This window comes from Ilyonectria robusta (assembly GCF_021365365.1).
Source record: "Ilyonectria robusta strain PMI_751 chromosome Unknown BGZ61scaffold_20, whole genome shotgun sequence".
NCBI classification, from domain to species: domain Eukaryota; kingdom Fungi; phylum Ascomycota; class Sordariomycetes; order Hypocreales; family Nectriaceae; genus Ilyonectria; species Ilyonectria robusta.
In genome coordinates, this window is record NW_025764454.1 from 158,836 (window position 1) to 182,353 (window position 23,518).

At 57.2% G+C, this 23,518-nt stretch overlaps 7 protein-coding genes across 7 annotated transcripts; 5 read left to right on the plus strand and 2 right to left on the minus strand.

The window, feature by feature from the left end:
- Nucleotides 1-439: 439 nt before the first annotated feature.
- Nucleotides 440-1,171, minus strand: BGZ61DRAFT_361218 (uncharacterized protein; the record flags this gene model as incomplete). The annotated part of the gene is made up of 1 exon (XM_046241248.1): nucleotides 440-1,171. A coding segment is annotated over one exon (732 nt), but the record flags the coding sequence as incomplete, so codon positions are not given.
- A 1,207-nt stretch (nucleotides 1,172-2,378) lies between these two features.
- Nucleotides 2,379-4,016, plus strand: BGZ61DRAFT_481902 (ribosomal protein S5 domain 2-type protein; the record flags this gene model as incomplete). The annotated part of the gene is made up of 2 exons (XM_046249348.1): nucleotides 2,379-3,013; nucleotides 3,074-4,016. 2 exons carry the CDS (start codon nucleotides 2,379-2,381, stop codon nucleotides 4,014-4,016), a joined length of 1,578 nt encoding a protein of 525 aa, XP_046099889.1.
- A 1,486-nt stretch (nucleotides 4,017-5,502) lies between these two features.
- Nucleotides 5,503-6,333, plus strand: BGZ61DRAFT_536233 (non-heme chloroperoxidase; the record flags this gene model as incomplete). Its single annotated transcript, XM_046254362.1, has 1 exon — nucleotides 5,503-6,333. The coding sequence occupies one exon, from the start codon at nucleotides 5,503-5,505 to the stop codon at nucleotides 6,331-6,333; it is 831 nt and encodes a 276-aa protein (XP_046099890.1).
- A 5,298-nt stretch (nucleotides 6,334-11,631) lies between these two features.
- Nucleotides 11,632-13,431, plus strand: BGZ61DRAFT_361311 (uncharacterized protein; the record flags this gene model as incomplete). The annotated part of the gene is made up of 2 exons (XM_046241258.1): nucleotides 11,632-11,800; nucleotides 11,942-13,431. 2 exons carry the CDS (start codon nucleotides 11,632-11,634, stop codon nucleotides 13,429-13,431), a joined length of 1,659 nt encoding a protein of 552 aa, XP_046099891.1.
- Nucleotides 13,432-15,528: 2,097 nt separating this feature from the next.
- Nucleotides 15,529-16,433, minus strand: BGZ61DRAFT_458041 (uncharacterized protein). Its single transcript, XM_046246707.1, has one exon. It carries the CDS (start codon nucleotides 16,158-16,160, stop codon nucleotides 15,990-15,992), a length of 171 nt encoding a protein of 56 aa, XP_046099892.1. The 5' UTR covers nucleotides 16,161-16,433; the 3' UTR covers nucleotides 15,529-15,989.
- Nucleotides 16,418-17,490, plus strand: BGZ61DRAFT_481906 (uncharacterized protein; the record flags this gene model as incomplete). Its single annotated transcript, XM_046249349.1, has 3 exons — nucleotides 16,418-16,531; nucleotides 16,600-16,872; nucleotides 16,918-17,490. The coding sequence occupies 3 exons, from the start codon at nucleotides 16,418-16,420 to the stop codon at nucleotides 17,488-17,490; spliced, it is 960 nt and encodes a 319-aa protein (XP_046099893.1).
- Nucleotides 17,491-21,370: 3,880 nt separating this feature from the next.
- BGZ61DRAFT_496937 (uncharacterized protein) lies at nucleotides 21,371-23,284 on the plus strand (the record flags this gene model as incomplete). Its single annotated transcript, XM_046251074.1, has 2 exons — nucleotides 21,371-21,506; nucleotides 21,561-23,284. The coding sequence occupies 2 exons, from the start codon at nucleotides 21,371-21,373 to the stop codon at nucleotides 23,282-23,284; spliced, it is 1,860 nt and encodes a 619-aa protein (XP_046099894.1).
- Between the last annotated feature and the right edge of the window lie 234 nt (nucleotides 23,285-23,518).

Consider the following 23,518-nt stretch of genomic DNA (forward strand, 5'->3'; position numbering starts at 1 on the left):
CAAAAGGACATTCCGATGACGTACATTTGCAGTGATCCGGCTCTCACGTAATCCCAGCTCTCTTCCCTCTGTAACACCCTCTATCCCGCGCAATCTTGCTCATGACATGATGGCCCGTTTCCATCCATGTTGCACTTCTATTTCTACTCGACAGTACCGCATCAATCCCTCCAATTATCCTGCGCGTTTCGCCAGTCGCGATTGAGCGTGATTGTGCGACGTGTTGCAATACGCGAGGTTACAGTACCTGTGATATTGTTACCATCCCAGCCCAAAGGTGAGAAAGAATGAGGGCGTTAGGCGTCGAGACTTACCTTGCATATTCGACTCCTTTCTTACATCCTTTGCCATGGCTTTTCTGTCTGGCCAACTGATAACAGGATTCCGACGCCTGCATTGGCCCTCAACTCAACCAATGGTCTCGTGGATCTGAGCACGCTCAATTGACCGCAACTAACGATGCGTCCTTCCCTCGATCCCGGTCCGACTCTCTGTCCTCTCCGGAGACCATCGCGAGCCCAGCATCCGATGCCATGATCGGCCGAGGCAACTGTCGAGACAGCCCGTACCAAACCTCTCCGTACGCAAAGTTGAGCGCCTCGTACAATAACACCGTGATGTCGAAGCCCTCCGCCCCGCGGTCAACTGCTCCTTGCATCTTGGCCACGTGCCGTCGCGTTCGAAGATATACCGACGACGCCCACATAAAACTGCGGTGGGCCTGCATGGCGGCCTGTGGCGCCAGCCAGTTGAGGTAGGATGTCAGGTCGGTAGCGAGTGCTTCTGGGACCCGGAGAACGCGAACGAGACCGATAACGTGGGCGAAAAGCCGCGGAGACTGTGACATTTCCTGCTGGTCGAGGATGTACATTGGATGTGTGACGCCGGGGATTCCGCCAGGCGGGATGAAGAGCAAGCGGTGGAGCATGAACCACGTCCCATCGCCGAGGCCGCGGTGCCAGTAGAGCCCCCACTGGAACTCTTCGTTGCCGTATCCCTGGGCGCACGATGTCTCGTAGATGGTCGGGTCGAGGGTGTTAGGGGGGTATGAGTGGTAGTCGTGGACGTTGCCCGTGTCGCGCTCCGGCGTGTGGGAGGTGGAAATGGTCAGGTACAGAGTCCCGGGTTGGAGGTCCCTTACTGGGTAACCCATGATGCGCGTTTTGGACTCGGCCAGCGGCAAGAGGTAGGTTGGATAGAGAACGTTGGTAGTGAATGAATGTGTTTTGAGTTGAAATAATCCAGTCGTGTGTTTTGAGCAAGCACCAGTCTTTGGTCATGATCGGTTTGACTCAACTCCCTGACAGCTGTTGGCAGCCTGGACGGCGCGACGGCAACCAGCTGGCAGCTGGCAGCCGGCAAGCTTCACCTTGGCCAACTCCATTCTTAGTCGCCGTTATTCTCACCATTCATTCAGCAGGTCGTCGCTTTGTTCCTGTAGGATTCCCCTTGTGGTTAGACCAGCGCCTATTTCTGCTCGGTTGATTGGCCGTGGGGCACAAAGACTGCTCGGGGGATCAAGGACCGACGGAGGCTGAAGTGAATTCAGTACTGCGGCCCTGACAGCCTGGCTCCAACGTAAAAGTCTGACATTGCGAGCTTTGATAAGTATACGAGCTTGAAGGCTCTGCAGTTCCGGTTACTCTCCATTGACAAACAACACATCTCCTCAGCTCCACGGAAGCTCCGTGCAAGTGTGTCGAAATCCGGGCCTCAGAACCCCGAATTAGCGGGACCCCCGAAGCGCAACCCGCAACCGTGCGATGGAAACTCCCAACAGCCCAACAACAGATCAAACCCAGGCCTCATTCGATCACGCACACCGTCACGCAAACACTCGTTTCGACGCCGTCAGTCCACCGAGCCGGCGAGGCGCAATGCTACGAGTGGGATCGCGCCCAGCCATGGCAAAGGGGCACGCGCTCCGGCCGGTAAAGCCGGACAAACCGCCGATAGGTGGGGATATGGAGAGTTCCCCCATTTAGCCAGCGCATAACTAAAAACATGGCGGGGGAACTGGCCGTTGGAGCTGGCCCGCGAAGCCGACAGGTGAGGGTCACTCCACGGCGGAACGCCTTTTTCTTCATCGTGCTGGTGGGACGACCAACTTGCGCTCTTTGCATCTCTTCATCTACAGGACTTTTGGCTTTGGCAAGACGAGAGGCATTGACTGTGTACTGCTCAGACCGTGGAAACTGCATTCTGCTTCTCAGAGAAGCGACGTCATCCTCTACAACACGAGGGGTCACCGCGGGGCATCATCACATCACCAGATCTCGTGCTTTGCGACAAGGCCGCAAACCCGCCTGGATCCAGTTCCCTCTGCATTTTAGAAGCTCCAAAAGGCATCTTGGCCGTTTCCCTCACCCGTGACCAAAATGTCCGGCCCAGTCCCCATCGCCAGCGCCCTCAGCGACATCTATCCCGCCGACGCCCTCGTCGCCGAGGCTCCGCGATGGAACAACCTCGTCACCAAGTTCGAGGCCCTCTACGGCCACCCGGCCAGCTTCGTCGCGCGCTCGCCCGGCCGCGTCAACATCATCGGCGAGCACATTGACTACTCACTGTACTCGGTGCTGCCCATGGCCATCACCGCCGACGCGCTGCTCGCCGTCGCCGCCAAGCCTGCGGCGCCGGATGCCAAGACGTTCCGCATCCGCATCGCCAACGTCGAGGACGACAAGTTTGCCGCCAAGGAGTTCGAGCTGCCCATCGACGGGGAGGTCGAGATTGACGCGACCAAGTTCGAGTGGACCAACTACTTCAAGAGCGGTCTGCGCGGCGTGCTGAACCTGCTGAGGAAGCAGCATGGCCAGGGCTTCCGACCCGTCGACATGGAGCTGCTTGTGGATGGCAACGTGCCCGTCGGTGGAGGACTGAGCTCCAGCGCTGCCGTCGTGAGCGCGAGTTCGCTCGCCGTCATGGTCGCAAATGGCAACAAGGCGGTGGACAAGAAGGAGTTGACTGAGCTTGCCATCGTGAGCGAGCGTGCCGTAGGCGTCAACTCGGGCGGGTATGTCATTGTCCATCCCCAACTTCCAACCCATTTCCCCGTTGCTCACTCTTGATATAGCATGGACCAGTCTGCCTCAGTCTTCTCGGAGCAAGGCGCCGCCCTCTTCGTCTCGTTCAGCCCGGAGCTCTCTGCGCGCCCCGTCAAGTTCCCTCCCACGACGCCGGAGCTATGCTTCGTCATCGTCCAGTCCTTCGTCACCTCCAACAAGCAGGTGACTGGCCCTATCCACTACAACCTGCGCGTGGTCGAGTGCAGCATGGCGGCGGCCTACCTCAATGCCGTCCTCAACCCGGCGGGCGTCGAGCTGCCCGAGGATGCTGGACCCCTGGGTGTCAGTCTGCAGGGCTTCCACAACGCCTTCTTCCGCAACCAGAGCGGCTCGGGCGACGCTGCTGCTAAGAGCCTATCCATGGAGGAGGAGCTCCAGAAGCTGCTGGCCATCACCAAGGAGACGCTGACACAGGAGGAAGGATACACGCGCGAGGAAGTGGCCAAGGCGCTCAACATCACTATCCCAGAGCTCGAGGCCCGCTTCATGTCCAAGCTGCCCGTTCGTGCCGAGCGGTTCAAGCTCCGCCAGCGTGCCGTCCACGTCTTCTCCGAAGCCCTCCGCGTGCTCAGCTTCATGGCCCTCCTTGAGCGGCCCGTCCACACTGGTGCGACGGATACGACGGCCTTCAACAAACAGCTCGGCGAGCTTCTCAACGAGACGCAAACGTCATGCCGCGACCTCTACGAGTGCAGCTGCCCGGAGCTGGACCAGATCTGCGCCATCTCGCGAGCGGCCGGGGCGTACGGCGCTCGGGTCACCGGCGCCGGATGGGGCGGCTGCAGCGTGCACCTGGTGCCGGCGGACCGGGTGGCGGCAGTCACGGAGGCGCTGGAGAAGGAGTACTTTGCCAAGCGGGAGTTGACGGCCGAGCAAGAGGCCGGGGCGGTCGTGGTGAGTCGGCCAGCCACGGGCAGTGCGGTATACTACGTCCAGGATGGCGTGAACTAAGGGGGTTGCATCGGAGCATTGTGCCGGATATGGCGGTAGATACGCGGTGAGACACCAGCCAAACATGTAATCTGTTGAGAAGTTACGTCTTGTATAGAGTACTGGATGGACACTTGAGGTTGTTTGATATGTGATTAATCACCGTGCACCGTTCAGGGGACATGCATTGTCACGTTTATGGCGGTTTGCCATATGCAGTCTAGGGTAGGTATTCTGAGGTGTGAGCGATGTCGATGTAGAGGGTCGGCTGGTCATGCACAGTTCTAAATCAAATACTGGTTCACATGAGTTCGTGTATGCAAGTTGATTAGGCCTTATCAAGGGAGCAGTAGCTACAGAAAGGAAATGGGTGTATTCCAATCTCTCTTGGGGGTGACTTTATGAGCTTATCAAGAGGTTTCATCTGGCCTCGGTCCTACATCCGTGAGAGGTTATACAATGCAAGGCCCAGAGAAGCCAAACCTAATTAGTCAGTGGCTATCTACGCATGTGGTGGTACTACGAGTCTGGGGTTGGATATCTACATTCACCCATTGACGCGGGGAGTCAGTTCGGAGAGCCAGTTCGGGAATCGCATATATCTCGGAGATGATGTCGGGGTGTGAGGGATATGCAGGTCATTCGTTTTGTTCCTTGGCTAGGCCGTGGGGGGAGATGGATGGTTCGGTAAGGCTGCGCCGCGGAAGGATTGGGATTGAAGGGAGGCGATGGGGATTTGTTGATGACGTTTTGCTCTAGCTGAGGAGGAGGATTATTGTCTTGTGAAGTCGACTCTGGCGTGGTGAGATCAGGCTGAGTCGGCACCGCTAAGGCGGCCATGGCGATGCCAAGACGGATGTTAGGTCTGTCTACGGATATCGGTTCCAACGACGCCTACGCCAAGATGCCCTGAGGCGAAAGCTGCAACTCGAGCTTCCTTTCCAGACAACTCTCGTTTGAACGGCCCGGCTTTGCCAAGTGGTGTTGCCTACGTCATTGCTCTAGCTCACTGTATTTTGGCCATGCGGAGTGGGGCGCCAATAGCAATGGCCTCGCCTACGAGAACCCTGGCTAAGTGCTGAGAAAGAGGCGCCTTTAGCTCCAGACAGCGATGATGATATCGCCATGAGAATGCCTTTAGCAGGCGGGAGTCTCGCTGGTGGATGGCCACTTCCAAGGCTCTAATGCGGCTACCGGCGTAGGGTGTGGTCGAGACGCAGACGGGTTGTTTTCTTCTCGTAGAGTCCACCATTTAGCCGTCAGAGCCGTCGCCACTGTCGCCGAAAACACCATGTTGGGGCATTACGTCAGGCTGAACGACCATCAGTCAGAGTCGACTACCATCAGTCATCGTCGCGATGGAGTTATAATAACGGCCAGCTGGGGCTCGAGGCCGGGGGTTGGAGACATTGAGACTCACTGATATCGTCGACTTACTCATTGCTGACTTGCAATTCATCAAAGGCCATCCGCACTTACACGCTCAATTCCGAAGCCGCCATTCATCATGCCCACCCTCACTCTCAGAGATGGCACCGAGATCTGGTACAAGGTCTGGGGCAACCCCGAGGGCCAGCCCGTGACCTTCTCACACGGGTGGCCGCTCAATGCCGACAACTGGGACAGCCAGGCATACTTCCTCGCCAGCCAGGGCTACCGCGTCATCGCCCACGACCGCCGCGGCCACGGGCGCTCCAGCCAGCCGTGGGAGGGCAACGACCTGACGACGTACGCCGACGACCTGAACCAGCTTATCGAGCACCTGGACCTCCGCAACATCACCATGGTCGGCCACTCGACCGGCGGCGGCGAGGTCGCGCGCTACGTGGGCAAGTACGGCACCGGCAGGGTCAGCAAGGCGGTGCTCATCAGCGCCATCACGCCGCTGATGCTGCAGACCGAGAGCAACCCGGAGGGCCTGCCCATTGGCGTCTTCGACAGCTTCCGCGAGGCCATGGTCAAGGACCGCGCGCAGTTCTTCCTCGACGTGCCCAACGGCCCCTTCTTCGGCTTCAACCGCCCCGGCGTCGTCAAGAGCGAGGGTCTTGTGCAGAGCTGGTGGCTGCAGGGCATGATGGCCGGCTTCAAGAACGTGTATGACTGCGTCAAGGCCTTCTCCGAGACGGACCTGAATGAGGACTTGAAGAAGATGGACATTCCCGTCCTGCTGCTCCACGGCGACGACGACCAGGTTGTCCCGATCCAGTCGTCGGCCCTCAAGGCGATAAAGGTGCTGCCGCAGGGTACGCTGAAGGTCTACCCTGGAGGCCCTCATGCGCTGCCCAACATTTGCTGTGATGAGGTCAACAAGGATCTCCTCGAGTTTTTGAAGGCTTGATTGGTGTGTTCAGCACAATATGGTTAGCTATCTGGGGGTGGATGGGAATGGATTGGGAGAAACCGGAGCTTTGACTATCTTGGTGTAATTGGTTGAGCCAAGATGATCATGTTTGAACGATAAACGAACGAGGGGTTGTGAGCTGATCTGGTAGGACGGGCTAACTCAACCTCAAACCCCGGTGCAAAATTAATGATATTGCAAGTCCATCTGCTGTTATTGCGTCGTTGTGAGGTTAGAGATAGGAACTGCATGTTGTTGCAACCATGATATCCACCGACATGCCACCAACCAAACCTCATCCTTGGCATCACCCTTCCACACAACAACGCACGCTGGGATAGGTAAATCGGCTCCGCTTCCCCGGATTTCTCTAGTCGGCACGGCACGGAAGAATCGGATCAGATGGCGAGAGTCTCGGCCTCGTACCTGCTACGCTGTAGGTTCGTGCCCCCCCGATGGCCGTCGGGGACTGAGTCGTGCCCGACACCGCCATTGGACCACCACGGTTAAGAAGATCCAACAGCAGCACACGCGGCGTCACAAGCTCTGGCGTGCACACCGGTCCAACAAGATCCGGTGAGAGGGTTGCAGGCCGGCCAGGCCAAACCAAGCCGGCGCTCGTAGGATGAGAGCATGAGAGGGCAAGGCAAGGCCGGCGAGACAGGCTTTCAGCCTACCGCTCCACTACACGATGGCGGCCCATCCATGTGTCAGCGCTGGAAGTCATAGCTTCGGAATTACAGTTGCACTTCGCAGCTGTGCCACGGGGAGATCACGACAGAGATACATGGCGCAAGAATTAAAGCGAGTCCCTTTGGAACATAGCCGCATAACGCAGGGTTCACAATGGGAGCCGGGCGGCCGGGGCGGCCAATCAGGGCGCCGGAGAGGAAAAGGGCAGCCTGATGATAAGGAGCCATGCTGCTGTGCGTCTTGTGACTTTTGGAGTGTAAATGTGTATCTGCGTTGTCTCAGGCGCTAGGCGCGAGGATGATAAAAGGGATGCGGTTTCCCCTGGCGGCGGATGGGTGAAAGAAGCTGGAAACAGATGAGATCCATGGCTCGTGGGTGAGGCGGGCGTCTCTTGTCGCGGCTGCTGGGTACGGTGTCCTGGCGCGAGGTAGAGTACATTGCAAGGACGCTTTGGCGAGGTACCCGTTGAAGATCAGGGCACGCAGTACGGAGTACGTACATCCCATTATGGGTGGCGTCGTCGATATCTCTGGGAGGGAGGCGTCTTATCAACGATTTGGCGTCGTGGTGATTAATGCGAGGAGGGTGGATTTGGGGGGCCCATGGCTGCGCTTCGGGGTGGGCTTAGCTTGCGAGTCTAGGATGGCGCCTGATTGGGCCACAGCCCCGACGCCACCCAATGAAGCCCTGGACGCCCAGATGCATTCCCCCATTCCCATGCCATTGCGTGCCCTGCGTCTCTGCATCAACTTGCAGCGCTGCCGCACACCCCCCTTGCGTTCGGTTCTTTTTCTGCTTCTGTGGGCGGTCGGCTTGGGCTGTGGCCGGCGTGGTGGGTGGCATTCCCTCCGGGGTGGCTTCTGTTATCATTCGGGCTGACGATGGTGTGTGTCTCTCCGGCCAGTGTCTGTGGCCCGGCCGCCTTCTTCTGCGGCCTCTTTGTTCCAATTGCTGCAGCCACCGGACAGCCTGTAAGAATGAGAATGCAAGTCAGCACGTTGTGCAATGCGTCTACGCTGGCGCTGGACGCGCTGGGCGCCATGTATCATGTACAAAATCCTCCCCGGGTGGCATCAGCCGCAGTCGATGCCGACACACTGCTGCGACCCAACTCCACTGTGCCGAGGGACAGAGAGATGCTCGCAGCTGGACCAGGGTTTCTCGGCGGTCCGGGGAAGTCTGGGATGCGAACGGGCTTTTCTCTCGCTCGGTGGCTCTCTCCCACGATGCAATTGAACCCAGAAATGAAACCATCGTCTTATCCAGAGATCAACCATCAATCCCTGAATGAGATCTGCCCCCTGTGCTCAGTTGCGAGCCGGGACCCCCACGGATTCCTGTGTACCTCCAGATATGGATCGATCAGATGGTCCTCCCATACCACTCACTTGTACGTACTACACAGTGGCTTGGACGCCGTCCGTCACACAAAACCACCCGCGAAACCCCAAGCCTCACCTCAGCTTTCGAGCTGGCTACCCGCTGTGCCGCGCCGCTTCTTGCTCACTCACTCACTCATTCACTCACTCACACGCTCCCTCTCTCTTCGACCTCCCACTTGCGCGCGGCTCCCAATCTAAGCCTTGGCCCATGCACTAAACTGACTTTCCCCAGGCCCGCCCACCACGTCCTGGACGGCTCCAGACCAAGGATCGTGGGTCCATGGTCCGTGATCCTTGGCCCAGATCGCATCACGAGATGCTTTCACCTAAGCACGCTGCCCTCTCGCCCTCCGCTATCCTCTTCCTCCTCCGGGGCGAAGCTTGGGCCTGGCTCCGGGGGCACGGCTGGGCCCTGGGTCCCACCGCGTCCCACTGTGCCCACTGTGAGCCCCAAATATTGGGAATGGCCAGAGGTCTAGGGCCGGATCCTGCCCGGGAGAGATGCCACATTCCGGTCTTCCAACGAGCCAAGATAGGGCTCTCTTTTTATTTTCTCCGTGCCTCTCTTTGCTTTTGGAGGCAGGGGTTGTTTTTCTTGTGTCACGCTGTGAGTGAACCTTGTAGGTAACGGTAATATCGTTGGAGCAACTCCATAGTAGATAGCCTGCAACAGGGCTCAGATGCGCGTGCTCACTGCCTCAACGCTCACTTGTCGATGAGTGAGAGTACCCCGGTCCGGGATCGCCGGTTGACAGATATTTTGCTATCCAGCCCTGGATCTCTCGACTGTGACTCTCGACTCTGAACCTGGATGAGACAGAAATGGCTGGAAAATTCCCCGAGGTTGGACGTCGCATTAATTCGCAGTGCCACAGCCTGAGTCGGTGGCGGCGGATGGATGGATGGGTGAATGAATATGTACATGGTGGAACGCGGGATGCACCGAACCGGATGGTATGCAGGAGAGTGAATCAGAGCCCTAGTTGACTGCGTTGTCTATTTTGACTCTCTAAATTACGTGTACATGCTGATCCATTCTTCCCTTGGCAACACACCCATTCACTCATTCATTCTCTGAAATCATCCCTCAAATGTTGCAGTTCCAATTGCAGTAAAACCCAGATCAAGCCTGGACCCCTGGTGGACGTTGACAACAGGGGTTACAGTGCACCCAGTCGGCGTCATCCAGTGGAAGTTTAGTGGTGGGGACGGCTGCCAATAACCTCGACAGTGGATTACCACAGCAGCCCACGGGTACCTTCTCCAGGCTACAGTACAGGTCCACCTCTCCGCCTTCTTGTCTCCAGGAAGCACAGCCCGCCCTGTTGCCCGATCTGACCTGGGCTCTCTCCGCCTTCATCAACACTTTGTCCGGATTCACACTGCACGACTGATTGATTGGCTGGCCGCTGGATTCGACTCACTCGCTGTTGAGCGCCATCCTCTCCATCCAAGTTCCACCTCGCCGTATTATTGCTCCTAGAACCTCTTCCATCCGGCCCCCCCGTGTCAGACGCAAGCCACTTTCAGGCTTCAGGCACAGCCAAAGTACATGGTACTCGGCGCTGGATACTCGGCGCCCCCAAATCAAAGCAGACCACCAAGGCCGGGACGAACGACACATTCAATCCCGTCATCGTTCGGATCTTCTCCACAAGCTGGTGCTGGCTTGGTGCCAAATGCTGGCCCCGGTGCTGGTGCTACTCCGGCTGCTGGTACCTAATCATTAGCTCCAGGTGTCTCCATCCTGTCTCCATAGCGGTATCTCTATCTCGGTGCAGTCCGTTCGTCGCCTCCACTCGACTCCGCTTGGGTCTCCATTGCTCCATTCTGCTTCTCCATCTCCATCCCCATTCATTCCCTTCTCCATCTACCGAGCCTCACCATCCGTCACATCGCGCTCCATTCGCTTTTGCTCCTGCCCAATTCCCCAAGGCAAAGGCCCAAAGCATTCAAGGCCCCGTGGATATCCACCTCCAGGCCTCCAGGCCTCCAGGGACCCCTTCTGCTCCGTCTGTTTATCACGGACGGGGCAACCAACCTGCGCTGTTGGTGCAGGTCAGTGCAGGTCAGTGCAGGCCTGGCCAGGGCAGGATAGCCAGTTCGTTCGTCCACACAGCTCTCGGCGTCGCAACTTGCTCCACGTACGCAGTCCAACCAACCCGGCCTTGTCCGTCGTCCGTCGTCCGTCGTCTTCGCACAGATCCATTACACTTACAAAAGTGTCAAAGGTTGCTGTCAGTGCATCACGGTATTTCGTGCTAGGTACCCTCCCGTCCCGGATACCTACCGAAGACCACTGTCACTCTACGACATTCGCCCACTCACTGCTACAAGGCTCTTCAGCGCACCCCCGGCCGGCTATCTACCGTCCTACGTGCTACCCCTTGTCCGGCTCTCCCTCTCCTTGCGCGCCCACGCAGACTACCTGGTACCCATCCTTGGATCCTGGGACAACCACTCAAACGCCCTTGGCACCCTTAAACATCCTTGGACACCCTGGACACCCTTGGACACGCCCTGGGTCATCCTTGGTGGATGTCGCTCGTATCTATTACCCCAGAGTGTCCTCTCGCGTCGCGTACCGCTATCTCTGGGCTCGCCCACGTTCGCCGCTATCAACCACCCCTGTTGCCGTCCTGTTCCTGTTCCGGCTTGTCACTTGCGATCCAAATCCAACGCCAACGCCCCCAACGCCAAAGTCCACGCCTCTGTGCCTTTCTGTGCTCTCGGGGGTCGCTCTGACTTCTGACTTCTGACTTCTGACTTCTGACGGCCCTCCCACGCACACACTCTGCAGCGCTTCGCCTCATCTGGCCTGGGCCTCGTTCTGACAGTGCTCTCTTGTCTATTTCGACTCTCTCGCGCCGCCTCTCTTCATCTTTCTTTCCTTTTTCCCTCTTTTCCTTTCCTTCCTTTCCTTCCTTTCCTCTCTTGGCCGGTTGAAAACTCCACCCACCACCATTCCACAGCCATCACCAACCCAACCTATCGCCTCCGCTCACACACTCCTTGGCTCTCACTCACACTCACATCCCACCGCCACCATACTCCCCGCCGTCTTCAAGCCGTCAACCATTCCTCCCTCGCTCGCCATTCAGCCTAAACCACGGCACGCGAAAGATCTGGCATCGCAATAACCTTTGCCCTTCCCAGGATCGACTTGGGGTAACGCTTTCCTGGGCTCCACCACTCTTACAGTCACGTCCCCCTCCCAAACATGGCTCCGGATCCGTGGGCCGAGTCCGACGGCATGTCGCAGCAGTCGGACATGTCGCATCAGGACGACTCCCTTGACCGGCAACTGCTTCGCCATCTGATGAGGCGCTATGGCCGTGATGGCATAGCCCAACTGATGGACGAGGAGGCCACTTCACCGGCCATTGCCCGTAAGTACTTTCTCCGTGATGGCATGCCCGCCCCGTTGTTGGTTGGTTTGGATTGAATCGAGGGCATCAGGAATCCATACCCCTAGCTGTCTATTTATGGTCAAAGCTGGATGTGTTGTCATTAACCCTCTACTTCTCTAGACCACGACGGAGCATCGGCCATCACATCCAGCACCCTCTCATCAGTCAAGTCCGAGGACGCCGCCAGCATCTTTGACGCTGCGAGTATACGCACCTTCTCCTCCGACACCTCGTCCGTCACCGGCAGCATCATCTCCAATGTCTCGGCTCGAACTGCCAAGCTTCTTGGCCGCAAGTCCCAATCATCTGCAGCGTCGACCAAGTCGTCGATACGGGACGATGATGCCTCATCGATAACCACCTGTGGCGATTCCACCACTGCGTCGAATACTCCCAAACAAAAGGGCTCCTTTACCTGCGGGTTCTGTGCCGAAGAGGACATCCAGAAGACGTGCACCCGCAAAAATGATCTCAAGCGTCATATTGAAGACTTCCATAATATGAATGCGCAGTGGTTCTGTCGTCATCGGGGCTGCACTATGGTCTTTGACTGGCAGACGGCCTACAAGACCCATCTCAAACAGGCTCATGGTGGCTCGCGCATGGCTTTAGATGATGCCAAGGTCAACCTTTGCCCTCAAACCATATTCGCATGTGGCTTCGAAAACTGCAACTCGGTATTTGAATCCCCGAGCGACGACGACGCCGACTCCACGTTCAAGGAGTTTGTTGGCCATGTTGTGAAGCACTTTGATGAAGGAAACAACAGTGGAGAGTGGAGTTACTCGGCTCGGATACGCAACTTGTTGAGGCAGGCAGGGTTGGTGAATGCGTGGGCCAACTCGTCGTGGCATGATGAAGAGAGAAATCGTCTGCAGTGGCATCCCCAGTCCAGTGGAATCATGAGGAAACGACTGGAGACGAGGCATCTGGGTGACTTGCAACTTCTGGTCCAGTACGCCATTGCCCTCGGCTCAGAACCCTCCACAATCCAAAAGTACCGCGAGGACTTCATCACCCCTATCAAGGACGAATGTCGCCAGCCGATTCCAGGACACAAGTCCCGGGCACCGCCGCTCCCGCCCTCGGCCCCGGCTCCGGACCCCGATCAGTATCAGTTCCGTATATCTCGGGGCGCTAACCCCAACCTGGCCGCATATATGGCAACACAGCGCCGGGTGTTTGTCCCTCGGCCGGGACCTGTTCGTGCCGGACGTTCTGCCCGTCCTCCGCGACACGCCGTCCCCACCAACGTTGCAACCCAAGGCACAATGGCACCTCAATTTCGATACCCCAATATGCCCACAGCACCCATGTTCGACCCACGGCAGCAGCAGCAGCAGTATGCCATGATGTCCCAATCCACCGGTGGCATCATCGCCGAGGACCTCCGAAGCCTCCGGTCCATGGCGAGCAGCAACCCTGAGCAGGACATTGAGATGGGCGATTCCGATATGATGGATGCCGGGTATATGCAGGAGCAGGCCTTTTCGGCTCCGTACGGCGCCGGGGGTATCCCAAGCCCTGCTCCCGACAACTCATGCATAACGCCGGGAACGCCTATGGAACAACACATGGGCTTTTCATATGACTCTGCCCACGCATACTAATCGGACGACCACCTATGGCACATCAACGTATATGAAACGGCCAACGCCGGACTACGTTTGTTTCAACGACTTGTATTACTTCTCAACGATAGACTTTACCACCACCTCCTAAGGCGACGTTCTCTTCGGAGCAATGTCACCAACAATCGACATCAAGACATGGCCAGGACGAGCCAACCGCGTATTTCTTTACATACCACCACCATGAACAGCATGGAAACACGACATACACTCATTGGACATTTCCTATTATACATGTATTGGGACGGAGATGAGAATCATCTGGAGCGATGTGCACTTCAAGGTCAGGGCAAAGGAGCAAGTTTGTGGCATTTATGATATCGATGGGTCTGGCTGGGCGTGAAAGAAAATGGTGAACGCTTGAGGGAGCATCTCGCGGATACATCAGGGGAGCACTATAAGTGGCGTGAATATGGAGCTACTGGAGAGGAAGAGTGGCGTGTAGTTAGTGGTAGGATTTGATACCCCCGGATTTGAAGACAAGAGATTTGTGGTTTTCTCTCAACGCTCAGTATCGTTCGATTTGTCGATGTGAATCTATAAAAAGCAATATTCGTGAACTGGTTCGTCAAGGTGAGACAACTGCAGACGGACTAGAGTCTAAAACGCGCGGATATAGTTCTAGATGAAATCAGGTTGGAACGGGCCGATGTCTGCGAGTAAGAATATAGGGTAGGGGGCTCAACATGACTTGAGCGATGCAAACTTAGGCCATGAAGCTTGCTGACACTAATATTAATTGATCACTAATATTCTGCGATGGCGCTATCTCACCATGCTTAGAGAGCATTGGCTAATGACAGATGTTGGTTCTAGGCAAGGGGTTTACTCAACAATGACCTCTAGTGAGCTGACGTTGGTTGGATTGGGGCGGAGAATTGCCAGGCTACGCCGCGGGGACCAATGGCTTGGCATAGAGATGCAGTTGATAAGGTATAGGCTAGCTAGAATAATTGTGGCTTTCGTCCTGGGGAGGCGATTACTTGCGAGGGAATAAAAAAATGGCCTGGTTTTGGGACGCAGGTTGGGGCATGTTGCTGGGTTGAGGGCGGTCGAGGCCTTGGGGTGAGGCGGGTCTCTAGGTAGACCCCTGGCGAGGAGAAGGGCTCCCCTGGAGAGGTAGTTTGTGCAGGCGAGATATTGATGGATGATCTGGGATTTATTTTATCTACAGCAGGGATGGGGAAGTATGATCGACAGCACGTTGGACGGTACAGAGCAATTTATTACGTTGATTCTGCCGGGGCGGGACGAATGATTCGGGTTGGAAGCTGAGTGTGAGCGGCGCGCGTGCCAGGGAACAAAAAAACGAGAGGAGTAAATAAGTTATCAAGTCGATCACATCACTGATACAGGCACAAACCAAAACAGGTCTAGCATCGTAGGCTTGGGGCGAGCGGGAGGGAGGCCACCAATCCCCTCGAGGCGGGGGCAGCATTATCCGGAGCGTGTCGCGATTGTGGGTGGGCGGAGGGTGGTCGGCGAGAAAGAGAGGCGCTCTTCACGTGGCCCCCTCCCTAGTCAGGGTTGGATTGGCGATAAGAAGGATTTATAGTAGACGCTAGGTCGCTAGATTGGGAAGAAGCCGAGGGTTTTTGCGAGGGGGGACTGGGGGACTGGGGGAGTCGGAGGACGGGCAGTAAGTAGTTGGAGGGAGGATGAGGCGGATGTTACGCCAGGCCTGATTTCGGTTGAGGGGGCCGTGTTTGCTATGGTTAGCTTGCTAATTATGTGCTATGTGCAATGCCTGTTTATGGCTGTGAGAATGCCAGTTGTCGTCTGTGCTGATGTCTCGATGCCTGTCTTCGGTTGTACAACAATACGGAGTAGTACATGTGTCTCCATGGTCACCGGTAGGATGGGTGCGGCGTAAGCAGGCAGGATTGAACAGGATCCGCATGGAGGATGGCGATGAGGCAGGGGGATGACACGAGCTCCAAGGGGAACCTGCTTGTCATCCACGTGGAGCGCTTGATCAAAGGACCCCTGAACCAACTGCGACATGGCGACACTGCGACAGTGTGACACGGTTGGAGTCGGAGGGGCGACTCTGAGCGTTGAATGCTAAATACTTTCCTGACTGTAACTACGAAGTACCTCGTTCTCTCTCGTCGACGCCGGCACAAACATTGAGCTGAACGAGTGCGTGCGTGTGTGTCTGTGTGTCTTTTGGGGACAAGGGTGCTCGAGGCGAACCAGGGGGGGATAAGAGACAAGAAGAGGGGCGGGTTGACTATATCTGGGGGTATTATGAGGAACGCCCCGTATTATGGAACGACGGCAAGCAATCAATCAAGCAAGGGCATACAAATAGATACTACTCCGGATATCCGTACGTGGTAGGCAGACTACGAGGCAAACAGGAAGTAAAAAAGCGAAAAGTGAAAAGTGAAAAAACCGAAGCAACAATGGAAACGGGCTAGTTGGGGTGCATACAGGGAGAAGACGGAGGAGACAGGGACACAGGCCTCAAAGAGCGAAAGCAAAAACGAAAAAGAGGCCGAGATGATATCAACGACGCGACGATCCAGCGAACTCTAAGCTGACGTTCGGGGGCAGCGGAGGACACGGAGGACGGAGTTGCACGTGGAACGGGCGTCGAAGCCCGACCAAGTGTGAGGCATTGCTGTTTTTGGTTTGTGGTTCTGGCGGTTGCGGTTGGGTTGGGCCGGGATGGGTTGGGCCATGCGGTCCGGGGGCTTGGGCATGGACCTGGGGGATCGGCGTTTTAGGCGTTAGGGAGTTTGAAGTATGGGATGTGGGTGTTGCGTGTGTGAATGCGTTTGAGTTGGCTCGAGTTTCTTTCGATTTCAAGGTGAGTGAGTCAGCGAGTTGAGTTGAGTTGGGAGAGAGAGGAGAGGGCTGGTGTGGAACGGAGGTGCCATGTGGCCGTGGGTGTGACAAGCAAGGCGCCCGTCCGGTAAATGGGATCTGCGGGACATATTTCACAGACGAATCCTACGTGATGCACCTGTGCGACTCTGCGACTGTGCGACGTGAGGGTGCGACCAAGACGGAGGCATCGACGGAGGCAGATGTCATGTTTGCAGTAGACTCGCGGGGACGTGGCTGCGAGCGTGTGAGTGGACGGCCAAGTTCGGTCTTACTGATGACTACGCGCACCATGACTCTGCTAGAGTGCGTAAGACGGGTCGGTGCGAGCCCTGGCAGCGAAGAACTCAGAACTCAGAACTCGGAAGAGGGTTTTTGTCTGAGCGACAGACAGACAGGACACGACGCGAACAGGGACAAGCCAGGGAAGGACATCCTTCCACCGGGCAAGTCAAGGGCTCGCCAGCAAATCGGAACCACAGGACCCGGGCGGGAAAAAAGGTGGGGAAGAAAGGGAAGAAGCAGGACCGGGGTCCCGGCCGTAGCAGAGGAAGAGCAAAGCGCCGAGCGAGAGGAACGGGAGGCAAGGTTGGACTTGGTAAGGCGCAATGACATGACTGACAGAGTAGGTAGTCAGCAAGGGCAAGGGGGCACAGAGGACGTAGAACGAGCAAGGGGGAGATCCCTCGTCGCCCGGCTGAGGCAAATCAAAGCGCGTCTGTTCGTGTTGCGCTGGGAGGGAGTTTTGGTTTAGCTATCATTGCCATGCGGGTTGTGGTCCAGCGAGCAATGGAAGGGTGTGATGAACGAGAGAGAGCCATGGATGGAATGCAGCTATGCATGCCCGGTTCATCAAGGATCGGCTCGATTTGGCCTGATACGTGTCAGACGCCGCAAGCAGAGATGTGCGGGCGAGATCTGTCGCTTTTGACCAAGTACATGCCAGCATTATCATTCGACATCAGCATCATCATCAGCATCAGCACGCCACCCAACGCACAAGAACGTTTCCGTCAATCTGTAACAGCCAGATCCACCCCGCCTTCGCAAGCAGCTGAAGAAAAATTCCAGAACAAAAAGCAAAAAAGCAATAATAGTAATAATAACCAGCAGCCCCCCCCATCGGATCCGAAAGGATGGCCAGCAGCCGCAGCCGCAGCCACGCAGCAAGTAGTTAGCAGTTCCACCGTCACCGGGTTAGCATGACAAAGAGCAGTCCGAAGTGGAAGAAAGAAGCGAAGCAACCGACGTAAAAGACCTGAAAAAAGAGGATCCAAATGAAGGAAACGAGATGCAATTCCACGTCGCGTACTGGGATCATTCGCTTCCCCTGGTCGTTCAGGTAAGGGTAATCGGAGATCTGTAAAAGAAAAAAAAATTTGTCCCCTTTTGGTTTTTGCTTTGTTGCGGATGGGGCTGCTGTTGCTGCTGCTGCTCCATTCCTTTCTTTTTGCGCCGAAGCCGCTGTCGAACAAAAAATAGAAGCTGTCCACTTTGGTGGGCTCCGTGTCCCCTGCCTGAGAGACCAGACAGAGCCTGAGACACAGCAGCAGGCGGCGAAACTTTGCTTCTTCCACGCCGAGTTCTGGACTTGTCTCGATTAGCAAATTTGTGATGCAGCCCGTCAAATCTTTTTTTCTCTTTGCTCAGGGTCACGGGTGCCCGATGGCCGCACTAAGACCAGGGCCAGGAGCAGACTAACACACTAACCTGTGGCCTTGTGGCCTGTAAGTAACACCAACATCCACCAACACTGACGCCAACGTCAACGCCAATGCCAACGGCTCTCGCCCGCCTTCGTTACGGGGTACGGATACGGCGCACGCGGTGCAGCAACTGGAAATAAATGATGACGGGCTTGGCTGTGGGCGGCGGGACTAGTCGCCAGAAGATCCATTGTCAATCAATCAAGCACCCAGCAACGACTCCACCCGGCCAACTCCAGCTGAGACGGGACCAACATGAGTCCAACGCTACCATCGCCCGTATCGATTCGTCCTGGCTGGCGTAAGGCAGGTTAGGTAGTTTGTACGTACAAAAATACACACTCACGCAGCTCGGCGCCACGCCAGGGGAACCACTTTGACGCAACAAATCCATTCGCGTACCCGCACACCCACAGCCCGCAGCGTGCCACTTTGCGCAAAAAAGAGGGCCGGCCGAAACCACACGAGGACGCCTGATGAGTGAAAAAAACACCACTGGAGTCGCCGACGACTACAGAGTTAGGTTCCCGTCCAGCCAAGGGCCAACTCCATTTAGGAAGGCATTTGCATTCGTGGTATGACGGCCGCGCTGAGCCAATCACCGCGGCCGCTCAGCTCCGCACCCAAGGTCTCGGCAACGCCCCCCGCCCAGTTTGCCAGGCCCCAATGGACCATTCAACCAGCCCTTTTCGACCCTCTCTCGACCCTCTTCTGCTTGGGGCCCTCGTCGGTTCTATTCGCACGGCGCTGCAGCAGCGACCAGAGATTGGCCCAGCGTCATTTCCCGCTGAAACAGGGTTGTCTGGTGGCCCGCGTCCAGCCTGACCTGCGCAGAAGCTAGCCCCCGTGTGTCGTAGTTTTTGGGTGCATGTGCCCTGGTGGTGCTGCGTGTTGCGGGTCGTGTGCTTGCTAGTTACTGTACGCAGTACTACTGTAATACGTACATACGTAAGTTATGTGTGTGCCCAGGCTGGTTCTGCATCCTCCTGCTCCATCTGCTCCATCGCGGGCAGTGGTCCATCCATTCTTTATTCTCGCTCTCGTTTCGGCCATGGGGGCCAGTGGATCACTGGATGATGCTGCACTGCAGTGGCCCCGCGGGTGACTGAACGACTCGGTGACTGGCTGGCCGAGTCGTGGAGAACGGGGAGGTGAGAGTGGTGGCACAGTGGGTGAACTTGGTGGGGACGCTCGTACACACGCTGTACCACAGTACATCCCTAGGACTCCGTACTCCGTAGTCGTGCGCCTTTTGGTTTTGGCCCGTTTCGATTTGGTCAGCGCAATCTACACTTGGGGGTCCGGTGGGAGGACCGGTGCTCGGCAGAACCGAGTCGACGGATGCACTGGATTGGACAGCATGCGAGGGCGGTGGGAGGTTCAGAAGCAACAGCACAAGGAGGAGCGTTGGCCTGGAGGAAACAGCACTAGATCCGGCATTGATGTGTTTCTACAGTTCGACCGTCGCCAGCCGGTCTGCATCTCGAGAATGGAGGCGCTCCTGTTGGCACTGGAGCGCCGTCATCAATTAGCTGTGGTGGCTTCCCGCAAGAGCCATCCATCGGAATGCCATCTTCGGGGGAGCAATCCTCACTGAACGGTCCGCACCCGCGCGCGACGGGGGCGACAAGACACTCTCGGCGCATCAGCACGGTTCGCCACGGATCCCATTCTCCATGATCCCGAGGACAAACAATGTGCTAGTTCTCAGCCATGGCTGCTGTCTTCTAGAAGGACGGCAGAAGGCTCTGCACCACGAGTTCCACGGCAGCACACGGCAGCACGCGGCAGCACGCGGCAGCACACGGGCTGGGTCAGCAATCGCTCACACTGTCGCGGCCTCGCATGCTGGCGCTGCAGGGGACGCAGCGGATGGGACGCCGTGGGCGCGGGCGACGCAGGCTATGCAGGCGACGCAGGCTACGCAGGCTGGGCCAATTCAATTTGCGGGCGCTCATCACGCTCGAGACAGGGGCCAGGGGCCGGAGGCTTGGCCACTCACTCAATCAATCGGTCATGATGGCTTGCCCAGGCGGCCAGGCCCCAGGGAGTCAATAGTCAGGGCTTGTCCGTCCCCATCCGCCACCACGCCTGGACAGGCCCGGCGAGGGACCAAGCACGCTACTGAGGAGCGAACTGCCCGGTGGACGAGTGTGCAGTGCTACGGTGCTTCGGTACTACGGTGCTTCGGTGCTACGTGCTCCTGTGCTACTGAACTAACTACCTTACGGTACGACCTATCGAGGGATGCGTTGGATGCGTAGGCTCACAGCGCTGGGTGCCCATCACACACCGGCGCCCACACGTCCAAGGGGATTCCTTGCGGGCTGCGTGTAACCTGAGCCCCCAAGCCAAAACCTTCATCCAGATGCGTCGTGGTGTCGTGGTGGCCGCCACGGCCCCTTTGGGCACGCCATCTGGGGATGCATGCGAGGGCCACCCCCTCGGCCTCACTCGCCCTCCCATGGCACCGCGGGACCTGGGGGGGAGTTGGGGACCTTCCTCTTTGCGAGCAGGAAGGGCGGGTTTCACCAGCGCCCTGGGCTCTGGCCCTTGGGAGTGTGTGTGAGAGAGGAAAAGGGCAAAAGGCTTCTGCAAATGACGTTCCTGAAACGGCGTTGGCCTTGGACCGGGGCCCCTTGAGCGACGAGGGCGACTAGACGGCGAGCTAGTCAGGGGGTCGAGGGCCAACGTGGGCCGACTGAGTGCGATGTGCTCCGGCAAGCCCGTTATAATGTCTCACGGGGAGACCAGCATTCTTCGAAGCCTTCTAGAAGGCTTCTGCTTCGTCTTTTGCTGCTCGACTGCGCCCCTCGCCCCTCTCTTGTCTCTGCCCTGCTCTGTTTCTGTCTCCTCCCGCCCTCCCGTACTCCCGCCTCGCTTCCTGCGTCTACACTACACCACAACCTCCAGCACTCCCGATCTTCGACCCAGGCAACGCCTTTCGACTCAACCTCTCACCTCGCTCTCCTAATTGTCGCGGGCTGGCGATCTCCTCTCCTTAATACCCACACCACCTGAGGCCCCTGACCATTTCGAACCCTTCCCGGCCAGCTTTTCCAGGCAACCGTCCCGGCCCTCCGTCAACTCATCGCGACAACGCTCATTCACCAACCCGACGACTTCAACGCTGCATTCCGCCACGACACTGAATCGACTTTGACTGTGAACCAGCGTCCAGCTGCTTTCTTGCTCCGTTCAGGAACGTCCATGCGAGTCTTATCGTCAACCGCCACAGCACTCGACTTGTGACACCGTACACGGCTTCTACACGGCTTCGCCTCGACTGCCGTCGTCGACTCCGCTGCCGCATTCCCTCCCAGCGCTGAGCGCGCATCATCGCCCTGTCAAGCGACACGAGCGGTGAGCACACCAGCGTCATGTTTCCCTTCCCTGTTCAAGACGACCAGGCCGTGAGGCCTTTGTCCGACGATGACCAGCAAGTCCTGCTGGGACTCGTCCGTCGCTATGGCGTCTCCAGTCTCGTCTGCGCCCTGAGCGGTGTCGGTACGCCATGTAAGTTTCCCTTCATTGACCGGGCGTAGAGACACATCAACTCACACACGACAGCCCGTGCCTCTACCTTCTCGGCCACCACTCTTCTCAGCAACACCAGTGCACCCTCTCTCACCTGGAGCAGTTCCGAGGCTTCTCATGGCCGCTCTGATGCCGCGTCGATACGCACTCAGTCCACCTGGCAAGACGCCAACGCCGACGTCCCTTCGATCCATGAGGGTGATGTTGGAAAGATCCCCGACCGTACTTGGCTCGACTCACCCGCGCTCATGCAATCACCGCTTCCCTCATGCGATGTCACTTCTAACCCATCTCCCCGACATGTCACACCGACTTCCAAGAAGTACCAATGCCCCATGTGCTACCTGGACAACAACCCCGTGGGCTTTGGCCGCAAGAGTGATTTCAAGAAGCATCTGTACAACTTCCACGGCGTCGATACGATCTGGATCTGCAAGACCAAGGGCTGCCACCTCTCTTTTGCTACTGAGCGAGCCTACAGCACCCACGCCAAGGAGACGCACCGCATGGATGCGTTGCCCAACAGCTCGGCCAAGACGGATCTTTGCCCCCAGGTTGTCTTTGCTTGTGGCTTCGCCAACTGCAAGGACCGTGTCTTCGAGGCCCAGAACAACGAACAGGCAATGGCTAGCCGTGACAAGTACTTTGAGCACATTGCCAAGCACTTTGAGGATGGCTTTGACGTTAACAACTGGGAGTACAAGGTGCAGTTGCACAACCTGATGCGCCAATCCAAGGTCAAGTCCATCTGGAAGACGTGCATCTGGCCCAAGGAGAGGAGGACGCAATTGAGTTGGAGGCCGCGATCGTCTGGTGACCTCAAGCGCATGCTCGAGGCCAGACACCTCGGCGATGATATCTCAACCCTCGTCCGCCTCGCCTTCATCCTCGGTACTTCGCCCTTCACCAACGCCAACACACCGCCTCCTAGCGAGATCGACCTCCAGTTCCCCTTGCCCGTCCGATCCGAGTGCTTGATGGACACCGTGGGTCACTCTGAAGGGTCGCAGCAGCCAAAGTCGGACTCTTCAAGCATCAGCGCGAGCACTCCCGCACCCAGCATTCACAAGCAACAGCAACCGCAAACCCCTCAACCCAACAACCTCCCTGCCCGACGGATCAAGCAGGAGACTCGCCCTAGTACTCCCGTGGATGGCCTCCCTGAGCCCATGATCCAGGACGATCTGACATCCGGACCTCACCCTGGTACTCCCTTCCCCATCCCCGACGAGACGGTATGGCCCGTGGGTGCGCCCAAGTTCGCGCCCGACCAGATGAACACCTTTGCCGACGCCACCATGACCTACATCCTCCCCGGACAGGAACTTCCCCAACAACAATGGGGCAACATGAGCCCTATACCGCAGTACCACCAGCAAGACGAAATTATGACCAACGTCTACATGACCCCGAACACCTCTTCCGTCCGACCCGCAACTCCGATTCCCTCTAAGCGACCCGGATCCTGGGGGAAGCGTCTCAGTCTTGAGAACCTCCGACCGAAGAAGAAGAACACTAGCATCTACGGAAGCCCGGCCTCCGACACCGAGGCCGTGCCCCCGGTGCCCGCCATGTACGCCGCCGAGATGATCCCCACCTCCGTGCCTGTGGGTTACGACCTGCCGATGCGGATGGGCCACCCGGCTCACGGCTTCACCTCGAACCCTCAGGGGTACATGCACCACCACCAGGCTCAGATGCAGCATCTTGGTTCACCAACGACCTTTTACCTCGACGACACGGACATTAGACTCTAAGGCAACACCGGAAGAAAAGCGTTTCTTATCATGACATTTTTTATACTGGCTTCTATCGGGGCGGGTTACACGCTGTACTAATACCTTTACCTACCTACCTCGGGGAGGAGGAGGAAAACACCTGATGACGGGATACCCATCCTCTTCTCTCCATTGACGAGACCACTCTACTTTTTCTTTGTCCATCTGTTTTTTTCTGCGTCGAGTTCCGCGACGACGTCTACACATCTTTTC